Source organism: Panthera onca, chromosome D1, assembly GCF_046562875.1.
Source record: "Panthera onca isolate mPanOnc1 chromosome D1, mPanOnc1 haplotype 2, whole genome shotgun sequence".
Taxonomy (NCBI): Eukaryota; Metazoa; Chordata; class Mammalia; order Carnivora; family Felidae; genus Panthera; species Panthera onca.
In genome coordinates this window covers 69264767-69279098 of record NC_138348.1, presented here as the reverse complement: position 1 = coordinate 69279098, position 14332 = coordinate 69264767, and the positions used below count along the sequence as shown (strand labels likewise).

General features: G+C 48.4%; 1 protein-coding gene across 6 annotated transcripts in view; it reads left to right on the top strand.

Annotated features, from left to right (window-relative positions):
* Positions 1 to 14332, top strand: part of ME3 (malic enzyme 3) — a 184531-nt gene that overhangs the window by 115965 nt on the left and 54234 nt on the right. For 5 of the 6 annotated variants that reach the window (XM_060605418.3, XM_060605417.3, XM_060605419.3 and 2 more), the window contains 2 exons: positions 3111 to 3186; positions 13150 to 13311. In XM_060605418.3, coding sequence (XP_060461401.1) covers positions 3111 to 3186; positions 13150 to 13311 — 238 coding nt within the window. The remainder of the gene's footprint in view (positions 1 to 3110; positions 3187 to 13149; positions 13312 to 14332) is intronic. The other variant, XM_060605420.3, reaches the window with a different exon arrangement.

Here is a 14332-nt window from a genome sequence, read left to right as displayed (position 1 = left end):
GAATTGAAGGACTTGGCGTTGGGTTATGTTAAAGGGGAGAAGATTGATTCCAGGGGACTGGGATTGTTAAATTAGATGTATATACTAGATGGGAGTGTGGGGTGAGGGGTTAATATTCACTGAGAAAAGGAGGAAGGGAAGAGAATCAGGTTTGTCTTGGGTCTTTGTTTTGTTCTGTCTTTGAGTCATAGTGGTGGGAGATTAGGATCAGAGACTTGGTTTTGGACCTGCCGAGTTTGAAGTGCCTTTGAGACATGCAAAGGGACGTGTCAGGCACACAGTTAAATATAAAGGGCTGGAACAATGGCTCTAAATCCAGGGGTGACACTGCCTCCCAGGAGACATTTACAAATGTCTGGAGATATTTTCGGTTGTCACAACAGAGTATGGGGGTGCTATTGCCATAGTAGGTAGAGACCAGCGATACTGCCAGACACCCTACAGTGCACAGGGCCACCTCACTTCTCACAGCAAAAATTTTCCAACCCAGATGTCAGTAGCACCAAAGGTGAGAAACTCTGGACTGTGGATATCTGAGCGTCACTGGCCCAAAGCCTTGGGCCACATACAGTATTAAGGGTAGGAAGGAAAGTGGAATAGTACAAGTTTTTGAGGAACTATAACACCTAATAGCTGGATGGCCCTCCATGAAAGACGAAGAACTTCAAGCAGCCAGAGGTAAGAGGAAGACTCAGAGAGAGAGTCACAGAGGCCGAAGGTTGGGTGGGAGTAGGTAAAAGTGTCCGACGCTACTGGGAAGCCGATGGCAATGAAGAATGAAAATCCCTGTTATACTCAGGGATATGGAAGTCATTGGTGGCCTTAGCAAGTGCAGCTTTGGCCGCATGACTGTGAGAGAAGGCATGCTGCAGCTGGAGACAAAAACCAGCGGCAGCCAGTGTAGACCACGCTTTTAAGAAGTTTGGTGATGGAAGAGAGGAGAGAGAAGAAACAGTGTTGGCAAGGAACGTGGAAGCCAAGAATAGTTTGGGGTTCCATGGTGGTCTTTGTTGGTTTGTTTTGTTTCAGTTTTTTTTTTTTTTTTTTTTGATGGAAAATGTCTAACATGCATAAAGTAAGCAGAATATTCTAAAGGAGCTCTGTGTAAAACCCTGTCTCTCCAGATTGGCAGCAACTGAAATCTCTGTTGGGGTTTTGCTGCTCGCAGCTGCGGCTTCTTTACCAGGCCCTCGTGTGTGCCCAGGTGATGGTCGGCAGCTTAATGATGTGGGCGGGTTTTATACCCAGACCTGGGAGTTCATTCTTTCTGTGGCTCCTTCCCTTCCAGAATGCCCCCTTTCACTTCCTGGCTGTTCTACCAGCCCTAACTCCCCTCTCTGACACCTCGAGCTGGGAAGGCTCTCTGCTGCCCTAAGTTGCCTTCAGACTAGACTCCCCTCAGACATGAAGCTGCAAATTCGTAAATCTCGAGAGGTGTAATTCCTGCTTTCAAAGGTAAATTCCCTTTCAGTTTCTGCCTGCTTTTGGCCAACCTCCATTGCCTCAAAATGTATATTTTATACACTCTTAAGCTTTGTAACAATAATATAATCGTTTTAAAAAAATAATAGTTTTATTATTGTTATCTGAAGAAAGTTTAGTCCGTTCAACAGACTGTCACTAACAAAAGACAGAAGTTTCTAAGACGATAAAGGTTTGGGGATATTGTGGGGCTGATGGGAAGTTAATGGACAGTGCAGAGGAGAGAAGAGGTAATTAAGCATAAGACTTTATAATATTCATTGGAACAGAAGGAATGAAGGAACTGTCTGCAGATGCAGAAGTTTGCAGGTTTGGTGGTGGGAGGTTGACAGAGATGCCATCCTGTGGCTTCATGTGACATCAGAGGCGAGGTCACTAGGGGTGTTGGGGGAAGGTGAGGCTGTTTGTTGGAGGTTTGAGAACAGAGAAGTTAAAATGGTCTTTGCAAAGAGTAGAAAGAGTGGATTTTGACCGGAGAAACACTGAAAGAACAAAGACCGGTCGGCTGTTGGGAGTCCACGGTGGGGGGGGTGACAGTGATGGATTTGTGGAAGTGCCATTCAGTCCTGTGGTAAGACTTTCTCCGCCTGCCTTCGGCCGCCTGGGTGGAGGCGTACAGGGAGCAGAGAGGAGGTTTGTCCACAGTTGGGAGTTTTACAAGACTGCTGAGACTAAAGAACAGGGCCCAGGGTGTTGACATCGTTGACTAGGGCATGATTTAAATAACAGATCCAAAATGTGAGCATCTCACGAAGCCATGAAGCACTGTTGGGAAGTCTTCTCTGAGTTCACCAGGGCAGTGAGAGTGGGGGAGGCTGTTCTCCCACAACTCCCTGGCCTCCTCACATTGGCAAAACAGTGAGTGCTTCATTAGCAAAAGGAGTCTTTTTGGGTGTTTTGGACAAAAGAGAAAGAAGGAAGTGGCACGAACTATCCCATCTTCATACCCCGATCCCAGGGCAAAAGACTCAGGTCCATATACAGAGGGCTAAACTTTAGAAGTTCTTAATCATGCTAATGAATTGTTATGTAAAATAATGTTCCACCCACACCCCCGCCTTTACAGATACACCTTCATGCTGGTCTGGAAGGCCAAGTTTGAATTTAGAAGTCACAGGCTCTAGTGCTGCAGGGAAAAGTGTCTCACATCTGGCAGCCCACCCCTCCTCCTCTGCCCAGCTCCATCCCCCACTGCCTGTGTCTGGATGCCACAACCCACAAGTCCATGTTCCAACCACAGCCCCAGGCGTGGGGGTCTGCCCACTGTGGTGTGGGCTGTACTCAAAGGAGGACTCAGAGAAGAGGTCGACACAGTTTCCTGAAGCAGCTTTGGGTCCCTCAGAGAATTCTGGGGTCCTTTGTGCCTGGTCTACAGGGCAGAAGGGAGGGGCAGTCTCTGGAGAACACAGGCCCCAGGAGGGCACAGCACTTGGCCCCGTGGACTCCTTGCCTTATGGAGAGGAGACACTGGAGTAAGGCCAGGGCAGGGCAGGCAATTTAGAGGTTGCCTTTGCCCAGGTCTGTGGGGAAAAATTAAATGATGCAGTGATAGACAGTATTGTGGTCTTTGTTCTGTTCGTAATCTGACTGGCTGGTTTCTCTGTGTGTACCTGTTTTGTTTTTCCTAGGGGGCTGTTTATCACCATTCATGACAAGGGCCACCTTGCAACAATGCTGAACTCTTGGCCAGAAGACAATATTAAGGTATGGTCCCATTTTCTTTGCTACTGTTCTGTTGTTGGGTGAGTCCTTTCAACTGGGACCAGAGGCATCCCCAGCTAGAAAATGAGCCACTGCAACACCAAAGGCTTTCCCAGACCCAGAGCACAGGCCGGTGAGAGCCAAGCATAAGCGCACCATGGAGCAGAGGTTTACATTGACCCCCAGCCATGTGAAATTGCCCTTATCATCATCATCATCAGTGGTAGTAGCAGTAGTAGTCTGAAGACATGTTCAGCATGTATTGAGTACCTACCAAATATACACTGCCAGTTTCCATGGTGGATTTGGGGAGAAATCAGAACTTCTCCGCTAGCTGACTTTTCACGAGGAAAATAAGACAGAGATACAAAAGACTAACAAGGAACCTGATCAGAGGTAAAGGAAGCACACAGAGAGAGCTGAGGGTTGAGGGCAGAGATTACTTCTAGCCTAAGGGGAATTTAGAAAGACTTCATGGGAGAAGTGACATTGGAGCAGGGCCCTGAATTGAGGGGTAGAGTTTGGCCACGTAGGCTTTGGAGAGAGGACATGGGATGAGGATATTCTTCAACAAGAGGAAAAGCTTATGATGAACAGTACCTTCATGCCTGGGTGTATGCAGTTAGTGGAGGTGATACATATGGAGTGACAAAATAAACCTTCTTCCTGGAATATCAGTTTTACTGAAAAATATCTAAGTGGAAAACATATTTATATCATAAGCAGGATATAATATAGAATGCACACTTTGTGTTGGTTTTAAAATGTAAGACATGAAGCTTTGTAGGAACTTGTTAGCTTCTGGCTACATGCCCAGATCTCCTCCTGCCATAGGGACTTTTGTGGAAGAGCACGGGGGGCTTTCACATTTAACATCATTGTTACTTTTGGGGCACCCAGGTGGCTCAGTCGGTTAAGCATCCCAACTCTTTGATTTCAGCTCAGGTCATGATCTCATGGTTCATGAGTTCGAGTCCCGCATCAGGCTATGCAGTGACAGCGTGAGGCCTGCTTAGGATTCTCTTTCCCTCTCTCTCTCTGCCCCTCCCCTGCTCGAGTTCTCTCCTCTCTCTCAAAATAAATAAATAAACATTAAAAAAAAAAGATCATGTCGCTTCTGCAGATGAAACATGCGAAGCAAAAATGCAGAACATCTGCTAGTTGCTTCATGAGGGTAGTTCTGGCCCACAAGCTGGGGAGGGGCTAGAGCTGACTGAGCACAGTGTAAATACCTCTCAGGGTGATGCCAGCACCGCCCTGCTGGACTGGGAGGCTGAGGCACCCCAGCATTGCTTCCTCCCAGACCCTCCCTCCCTGTTCCTGCCAGTTCCCTGAACGACTCCCACCTCTCTGCACTAGGCACTGAGTACAGCTTCTTTCTGCACACTTCTCTTTGCATTCCACCCACTTCTGGCCCTCTCTGGGAGTGGTAGCATTCAGAACCAGAGCATGGAGGCCAGGACCTTGGCTCTTGGGAGCCAGGCCGAGCCACGGCCAGGACCCTGGGACTTCAGTCCTGGCCACGGTGAAGAGCTCATTTCATACGTCTCTGTCTGGGTGTGATTTTGCCCTGTGCTTCTCTTCCCCGCTTATCTGCTTAGACTCCAATTATATGCAGGCCTTGGCCCTGAGGGTTTTGGTCTCCATCCCAGAAGAAGCAAGTTCCTAGGGTGTGTCTAGTGAAGCTATAATAAAATCTGAACCATGTTAAGGGAAGCCAGCTCACTGGATGGGAAGTTAACTCCAGCCTGCCCTGTGCAGACATGCTGCTGATGTCAGCAGACGAATCTGTCTACCTTCCTAGGAGGTTCAGCCGTGGTGAAACCTTGTACATAGGAGGCATGCAGTAGATGCCTGCTGAGGTGAATGAACTCAGCGGACATGATGAGGGCCTTCCGTGTACCAGGCACTGTGCCAGGAGCAGAGAAATGGGGTCTCCACCAGCACGCGCCGTGCCTTCGTGCAAGCTACGAGGAATTCAAAAGAATGACAAAAAGCCATCCCCTCTTAAACAGTAAGAAGAAGGTGCCTGTTCCCCCGGGCTGGCAGAGGCTTGGTGAGGGGCTCGTGGACTGGATTTCTGGTTCTCTTTGCTCCTTTGGTCAGGGCACAACTTAAAAAAAATACTCGTTGACTTCAACAAACATAGTTTGAGGCCCTTCTAAGGACTAAGCGCTAACTACCAGAGAGTTGGAGACAGCAACTTTTGTGATTTTAGAGGAAGAGAAACGGAGCTTTAGGTCACCCCAGATGGGGTGGGACTGGAGCAGACCGTAGACGGAGACATCTGAAGCCTCTAGGGCAAGCAGAGGTTCCATGGGCAGATCTGGACCGGTGCATCTAATTTGGTTGCTTCCGTCTATCACATGGTAAACATCTATATGATTTCCCTGTAGTTTCTGGGATAAAGAAGGTATACAGGCCCAAACTCAAGGAGCTCAAAGTCTAGTTGGAGGGACTGACCCAGAAACAACTGCAGTAGACTGTGTGCTGCCCAAGAGAGGAGCCCAGAGACAGAGAATCAAATGTGCTGACTGGCTGACCACTACCCCTGTAGTAGCTTAGAGGGGACAAGTGAATGGCTGGGGCCAGCTCCTCCCCTCCACCCTTTCTGTCTGTCTCACTTGGGAGAAACCCCGAGATCAGTCCCTGGTAACTCTACAGAAGAATCAGCTCTGGCTTTGTGGTCAGACATCTTGAATCTGCCCTTTACTTGCCGTATGTGTAGATAAGCTCTCTGATCTTTGTTTTCTTCTTGTGAGGACTAACCATAGAGTCTGTACAACACTGAAAGGCACTCAAATGGTTGTGGTCATTGCTGGAAGTAGGGCAAAGCATGGCAGGGGAAAGACTGCAGAGGCCTTGAGAGCAGCCAAGGAGGAGGCTGTGTTACCTGCAGATCCCAGGCCACAAAGGGGCAGCCGGCCAATCTGGCCCCTAGACATGTTTGACTTGGCCTTCAGTGATTTTTCAAATTTTTGAATTGGTAGGCAATATTTTAAAATCGGGAGACTTCATTTGAGAAAGGAAACATAGAAACTTGGATTTCTGGCTTTCTCTAGAAAAACCAGGAGCCCATAGCTGGGCTAAATATTGGGTCCATAGTTTGTAAATAAGTCAATTAGGACTGATCAGGCTGCTCCCCGGCTTACCCCAGCCTCTGGCCTGCCCCACCAGTCTTTTCCTGGAGGATCCTCCGCCCCCCCACCCCGCCCCGCCCCCGCCACTCCTAAGGCTGCCCTTTCAAAGGTTCAGAATGTTCCAACTCCTAGTCTTTCTTGTTTGCTGGTGTGTTTTCTCCAGTTGCCTTAAAGAGGAGTGAGAGACACCTGGGTGTCTCAGTTGGTTGAGCATCCGACTTCAGGTCATGATCTTGAGGTTTGTGAGTTTGAGCCCCATGTTGGGCTCTGTGCGACAGTGCAGAGCCTACTTCAGATCCTCTGTCCCCTTCTCTCTGCCCCTCCTTCACTCACGCATGCGTGCACTCTCTCTCTCTCTCTCTCTCTCAAAAATAAACATTTCATAAGACAAAAAAGAGGAGATGAAGGTCTCCCTCCCTAGGCCGGGAATACCCTTCCATGGTACTTGGGGGCTGGTGCAGATTCCCCATCATTACTTCCTTTGGTTCTCTCAGCCACTGTGATGAGAGTGGAGGAAGGAAGGTGTGCCATGAACACCTCCAAGGTGGGTCCTTGAAGAATGGGTTGGGGTGTGTCGTTCCTCAGGTGAGCAAGCTGAGGTGCTGTGACTTGCCCATGGTCAGCCATGAAAGGTGTTGATGCCCACAGAGCCCTGAAGCTGAGCCTCCTCTCCCCCAGCTGCTGAGCCCAGGAGGTGGTTTTCCAAGGCACAGGTATCTTTAGACCCTGATGCTGTTGGCCTCTGGGCTGGAGGGGAGGTGTGGTCCAGAGGAACTCAGAAGACAAAGGATGACTTTCCTTGGTTTCCCAGCCAGAAAGCAGGACTGCAGACAGGTACAGGAGAAGTAGGCTGGGAGGGAAGTGAGGCCAAAGCCCAGGGCTGCGGAGGCCATGAAGTTTTGTGGGCCCCTCTTGTTCAGGGAGGAGGGGACGGGCCAGGCTGCCCAGAGCTGTCCAGCGTAAATCACAAAGAGGAGTGAGAACTGCTTTTCTGACTCTTTCCCACAGTGGCCACTGCCTTGAGCCTGAGGAAGTCTCGGCTGAGAACAGCCCTCCTCCCCACAGCTTTCCCAAGCTCCTAAATCTCTCCCTCATCCCAATCCCAGCAGCTTCCGGGGGGAGGTGCTTAGAGGTGGCTGGGCACAGGAGCGGCCCCTTCCACGTGGGCAGACAAACTTATGAGGTGCTGGCACCAAGTGCCCGCCTGTAATGCACAGGCCCACTCCCTCCTCAATGTCAGAAGGTAGGTTTCCTGGGAAACATTCTCTGAGACAGATATCAGCATATCAGGGAGTGCTCTTGGGGTCAACACCTCTAGAAGGGAAGGAAGCAGGAGAAAGCCCAGAGAGAGGCTGAGCTGGGTGAGGTCTCAAGGAAGACTCAGCTGAGCCCATGAGGAGCCTCTGTAGCTGGGGTCGTCCTTCAAAGTCAAACCAACTTGAGGCAGGGGAGCCAGACCTTTGTAGCCCTGCATCCACCAGTCATTGGTTGTGGACTGCTACCCTTTGGAACAGGGTGTGACTTTGGGCAAGGTGGCTCTCTTCAGTCAAGGAAATTCTCAAAGCGGGCTGACAGCTGAGGGTACGGCTAAGGGAATCACTCCTTCAGTCCTGAAAGGGAGATGTGGGCAGCTCATCCCTATATCCACCTCACACAGCTCTGCCAAGTGCTTTATGTAGATTACCACAGACTTCTCCTCATGACTTGTAAGTGGTAGGGATTATTATTATCCCTATGGTAGAGACAAGGAAGCTGAGAGGTTAGGTTGTTTGTGAAGGGTGGAACCAAGAATTGAAACTGCAGACTGTGCATCATTTATGTTGTGGATAGTAGGTGGCGAGGGGGGAGGAGGAGGAGGAGGAGGAAGAGGAGAAAAGGAAGGACGAGAGGGAAGGAGGAAGGAGAGGGATGCATACACAGGGCTGTGGGCAGCCCATGACATAGCTACAAGTCCAGGGAAAGCAGGGCTACAGCAAGCAAGGAGTCATGACCCTCAGGGCAGTCTGAGGTCGGCCCCATTGGGTCCACCTACACTAAGGGACATGGACAATAAGTCAGAAAATGCTGTATGTCCAAGCTAAGTGGACAGAGGAAGAATGTGGCCCACCCTCCCCCTAGTCATCTGAAGTAAGAAGAATTAGGAGTTGCACATGCCATCCAAACACGGAAACTGTGATCCTGTAGTTCACATAGTTATTGCTGGACTCTAAAACTCCACAGTGCTACTCAGATTTGTTCTCAGACTTTTGGCCTCTACTGCACTAGTGGCCCTTGGCATCAGCTCCATTGATGTCATGAAAAATAGGATCCAGTATCTCCTCTCCCAACTCATTCATTCACACAAAAGGTCTGAATTAGCCCTTTGGAGATCTTTTGCTTTCTATGTTAGATCTGTCACATTGGCCACTGTTTATTCAGTTCATATCACACTGCAGGCACCAAGCACAGTGCTGAAGAATCAAAGATGACAAGTCCCATTATTTGCCCTCAAGACAAGCTAGAGGAGGGAGTGATGACTTCTGGAAGGGGAGAACATCATGGAGGAAGGTGACTTGTGTACAGCTCCTTAAAGCACACAGGATGGTAGGATGTGGATCAGGGAGATCATAGGGATTGAGGGGGTAAAATGGCATGTAGTCAGGAAAGTACAAACCTTATCAAGGTTAGAATTACTCTATTTGGATAAAGAAGAAATTCAAAGAGTAGATTGGACCTGGACCATGGAAGGCCTTAAATGCCAGTCAAAGATGTTTGAGCTTTGTTTTACAGGCATCGAGAGCCCCTGGAGGTTTAGGGTAAGAAAGTGACAAATCTGGGTGTGCTTTAGAGACCTGCAGTGGAGCAGGGGGAATCCCAAGAGTGGAGAGACCAGTCAGGAGACCACTACAGTGGTTGATGAGATGGATGGGCTGACCTAAGGCAAGTGGCAGTGAAAGTAAAGTTCATGGAACAAATGGAAAAACAAGGAGCAAATCAAATCAGCAGAACTTGGTAACCAATTGGCTGTGGCTGAAGGAGACAAGACAGTTTTGACCTTGGGAGATAAAGGTAATGAAGGGCAAGAAGGCAGCAGAAGTGAAAGGTTTAGAAGAGTAAAAGGGAAAAGCAGAGTCATTTGGTTAGGGACTCAAGAGTTTGGGAGGACTATTGGACATCCAAGTGGCAATGTCCAACAGATAGCCAGCTGTACATGGGCATTAAGAATGACACTTTTTGGGATAAGCACTAGGTGTCCTATGTAAGAGATGAATCACTGGGTTCTACTTCTGAAGCCAGGACTACACTGTATGTTAGCTAACTTGAATTAAAAAAAATAAAAAATGACAGCAGAAACCACAAGTTTTGCATGGCTGACTTTCTCAGCCATTAGCCACTGCATCTCCGCTTGGTTTCCATTTCAATCACTCATTTAACAGATAGTTACTGAATGGCCTTTCTGTGATAATGCTGAACTAGAAAGAAATAAAACAATTAAAAATTTAATATGGGATCTTTGCCCCAAATAATAACCACCATGGTAATCATAAGAGAAGCAACCATTTATTGATCACTTACCCAACGCACCTGGTGAAAATGAAACTGTTATTTCATCTTTACAACAATCTGATGAGTGAGGTATGATTATTATCCCTATTTTATGGAAAATTAAAACTCAGAAAAATTATCTGTTTACCCAAGTTTACATATGGTACATTATCAAGAAGCCTAGATTTAAATACTGGTTATCAGACTCCAGAACCCCTGCCATTAACCTTTAGGTTGTTTGGTGAGATAAAATGTGCATTTTTTAAAATGTTAAAGTAGCACCCTATGCAAGGATTGGCAAGCAGTAGGTGCTTAATCAATGTTTGTGGAAGGCAGGCAGACAGACAAGGAGGACGAGCAGGCTACCTGTGCAGTAGCTATAAGAAGTGCTAGGAGAAATCACATTAGATTGTCGTGGGCAGCGTTTGCATGCTGGAAAAAGAGAAGGAGCATAGGGGCTGAGAGGGAGGAGATTATAGGTGAGTTCAGAGCATGTCTGGGAGGAATGAGGAGGCCAGTCTGGCTGGAGGAAGAGCTTGTGTGCAGATGCGTAGCAGGAGATAAGTCAGAACATATATTGGGTTCAGGTCATTAAAGAGTTAAACGTTTTGGACTCTATTCTTTGGACTGTTAGAAGCCATTAAAGGTCTTTGAAGCTAGGAATGGCATAATGAAAATGGGCTTCTGATACAGTGAATCTGGCATTGGTTGGGAGGAGAGATTGGAAGGAAGATGAGTGTGGCTTGAAGCTGATGCAGTAACCCAGCCATTCTCACAGTGGGGTTGAGAGTGGGTGACAAGTGGAGCGAGACATGCCCTCAGAGGAGGTGGGCGTGCAGTGGAGTGCCCTTGAACATTTCAGGAGCCCCGTTGCCATTGAAAGACCCCAGAGTTGTAGGGATAACACCCTGGAGTAGTCACTGACTTCCTCTGTTTAACTCACTGCCCCTCAACGGAGAGAAATTCTTAGACAGTGGGAATCAGGATAAGGAAGCTTGGATTAGGAGAGATGGGAGATTCCCAGAGTGTGGGCACCCTTCAGACGAAGGCACAGGCTTCACCAGAGAGAGCTGCAAGGGGGAGGTCAGAGGCGGGCTGTGGGGAGGGTGGCAAAGAGGCAGGGCAGAACTTTACCAAGAACACATGTGCTTTAATGGTGCTTCTGCCAACTGAAATGTGGTAGAAGGAGCCCTGAACCAGGAACCCAAACCCTAATTAGGATCCTGCCCTGCCACATGCACAAAGTGACTTTAGTAAGTCATCTAAACTTCCCTAAGATACCCAATGTGCAAACATCCAGTCCAGTGCCTGGCATCTGGCTGATACGTAACAAATACGTATCAAACATGAAGGTCTTAGAGCTTCTGTTTACTCACCTGTGAAATGGGCTAACAGTCTCAGACTCACCTACCTGCCAGGGCTGTGGAGAGAATCAGGTGACATGTGGGTTGAGAACATTCTCCATAGAGGCAGTAGAGCAGTCTGAGGGGGAATATCATAATCTTCATGGGTCTCTTGTACCACGACCCTGTGAGTCCCCTTTTCAGAAGAGGAGGAGTGTTTTTAAGAATCCCTATCCCTGGGGCACCTGGGTGGCTCAGTCATTTGAACTTCTGACTCTTGATTTTGGCTCAGGTCACAATCCCAGGGTCGTGGGATTGAGCCCCATGTCGGCCTCCATGCTGAGGGTGCAGCCTCCTTGGGATTCTCTGTCTCTGTGCCTCTCTTTCTCTTTAAAAAAAAAAAAAAAAAAAGAATCCCTACACCTGTTTCTACCAAAAGGCAGCACCAGCCCATGTGCACGCTCACACTTAAGAGAGCTAGAGAAACAGAAATGATAAGTTGTCATGGACCCCTTGGGTACCAGATCATAAACTCTTCCAGGGCAAGTATGGGTCTTCATCTCTTGATTCCCAGGGCTGGAGTTGTACCTGCATGGAGTGAACTGAGCCCTGTGGTGCCCATGAGCACCATGCTTGGGGCACCAGGACCTCCATAGCTCAGAGCTGGTCCTAAGACCTGGCCAAAGCCAGGCTCCAGAGGAGGGATGGGTGGCCTCATAAACTTAACTCATTTCAAGACAGAGGAGTGATAGCAGGTGGAGGTGACCTATAGACAACTTCATTGTCACCCTGAGGGGATCCCTGTGGCTTTCACAGTCTGACTCCTGCCTGGCATTTTGTTCTGTGCTTTCATAGGACCGGCATCTCCTTGTTCCCCACACATAGCCCACCCCCTCCCCATCTCTATCCTGGATCCTGATTTCCTCTTGTATCAAGCGCCTTCCTCCCCAGCTGCACCCCCTGCAGACAGTCTTCTCCTGTGTCAGGTGTGGCACATGTGTCCCTTCACCCATGAAGGGTTGCCCTACAGAAAGTGACTCTCCCTTCTCTGTCTCTGCTGCCCTCATGCTGTTTATGCTGTACCCACTTTCCTTCCAGACTCGTTAATTATAAATACATATATTTCATCTCTTGTTTTGCCCCTTAGTTCTTGAAGGTCTGAGTCCGTACATACTTGTTATTACAAAAGCACAAACTGACGCTCCTTCCCCCAGGATCTGGCATAGTGTCTGCGAAGTGGGTGTTGTGTAAATATGTGCTAAAGGAATGAATAAGTGAATATCTATCATAATCACAATAATTTCAGTTACCATCAGCTTCATCGGCATCTGTTAGTTAACAGCAAGGAAGTCCTGAACCAGCACCGTGTCTGGCACCTAGGATGCCTTCAGTGAATATTTCCCAGAACACGAATCCCAGTACATGTCTAGAATCCTCCTGGTTTCGTGTGGAGTAGTGACCCCAGCAGCTGTCATAGGAGCCCTGCCCTGTGCAGGGTGGGTTTATTACACCCTAGGAGCAGGTCTGAGAGACTTCATTGGTCTCTATACTGGGGGCTGGTGGCAGTGGCATGAACACCTGTTTTTCATTGTCTCTGTTCATTATGTCCTTCCTTCCCTGCCCCCAGATCCCAAGCTGAGAAGATCTGCTTAGTTTCTTTGAGGGGGAGCACCTAGATGTGATTTCCCTCCAGCTGTTTCTTCAGTCCCCGTCCCAAACCTCAGAGCAGGGCAAGGTGTTAGCTCAGTGGGGTTTCTCACCAGCCTGCCAGGAAGGGGAGGGCACGGGAAGAAGAAAGCCTACCTGCAGCTGAATGAATCCCTTGGCCTTTCCACAGACAGGCGGTTTTGTTCCGCAGCAGAGGAGGTGGGTGTCCATTTGACGGGCCTGACGTGTGCAAGGGTTGATAAGATGAGCACTTTGTCATGAGAGGCGCTTCCCGATTGTTTTGTTTCCAGGCCGTGGTGGTAACTGATGGGGAGCGCATCCTGGGCCTAGGCGATCTGGGCTGCTACGGCATGGGCATCCCCGTGGGCAAGCTGGCCCTGTACACAGCATGCGGAGGGGTCAGCCCGCAGCAGTGCCTCCCAGTCCTGCTGGACGTCGGCACCAACAATGAGGTAACACGCCACCCTGAACTGGAGCCCTGGGGCCAGAAGGTGGCAGCTGGGGTGGGGTGGGGGGTGCCTTTGAGGGGCAGGGTCCACGGGGACCACCCTGGGAAGTGGTGTTTGTGCGTGTCTGCAGGCTCCACTCTGGGTCTCTGTGTCAGGAAAGACAAAAAATTACTCAAGAATTCCTTCTTAGTGACCCTCATCTCTGAGTTTAAAATCAGTGCAAATTCATCTTTTAAAAATTGGAAAAAATTAGGGTGCCTGGGTGGCTCAGTTGAGCGTCTGACTTCGGCTCAAGTCATGATCTTGCAACTCAGGAGTTTGAGTCCCCCATCAGGCTCACTGCTGTCAGCCTGTCAGCGCTGAGCCCACTTTGAATCCTCTGTCCCCTTCTCTCTGCCCCTCCCTTGCTTGCGCTCTTCAAAAAAAAATAAGTATTTTAAAAAATTGGAAAAAATTTGAGAAAATCAGAAGTGTTAAATATAAAATAAAATATCAGTCACACAACCAGTACTAATCATGGTTTATGTTTTGGTGTATTTCCTTCCAGGCTTTTCCCCACCAAAGCATTTATAAAAACAAACTTGGGTTTATATTAAATTTTGCATCGGAAACCTTCCACAGATGGACACCCAGGTTGCTTCTAGTTTGTTTGCAAATATAAATTTACTCTGAGCCCATTTTTGCAGATCAGTCTTTGTTTCTAGGTGTGATTATATAGTTAGGATAATTTCCTAGAAATGGAAATATTGAGGCAAGGGGAGTGGTGATTTTTTAGATTCTTGATTCATACTGTCAAAAACGTTATACTTACTTGGATTGTGCAGTGATCTTTCTCAAGATACTTGCCACGAGTCTTTGCATGGCCTTCCTCCTCCCTGTACACTGTACATCCCCATTGCTTTTTTATTTTTTAATGTTTATTTATTTTGAGACAGGGAGGGAGGGAGGGACAGAGAGAGAGAATCCCAAGCAGGCTCTGTGCTCAGTGTAGAGCCCTATATAGGGCTTGATCCCATGACCTGAG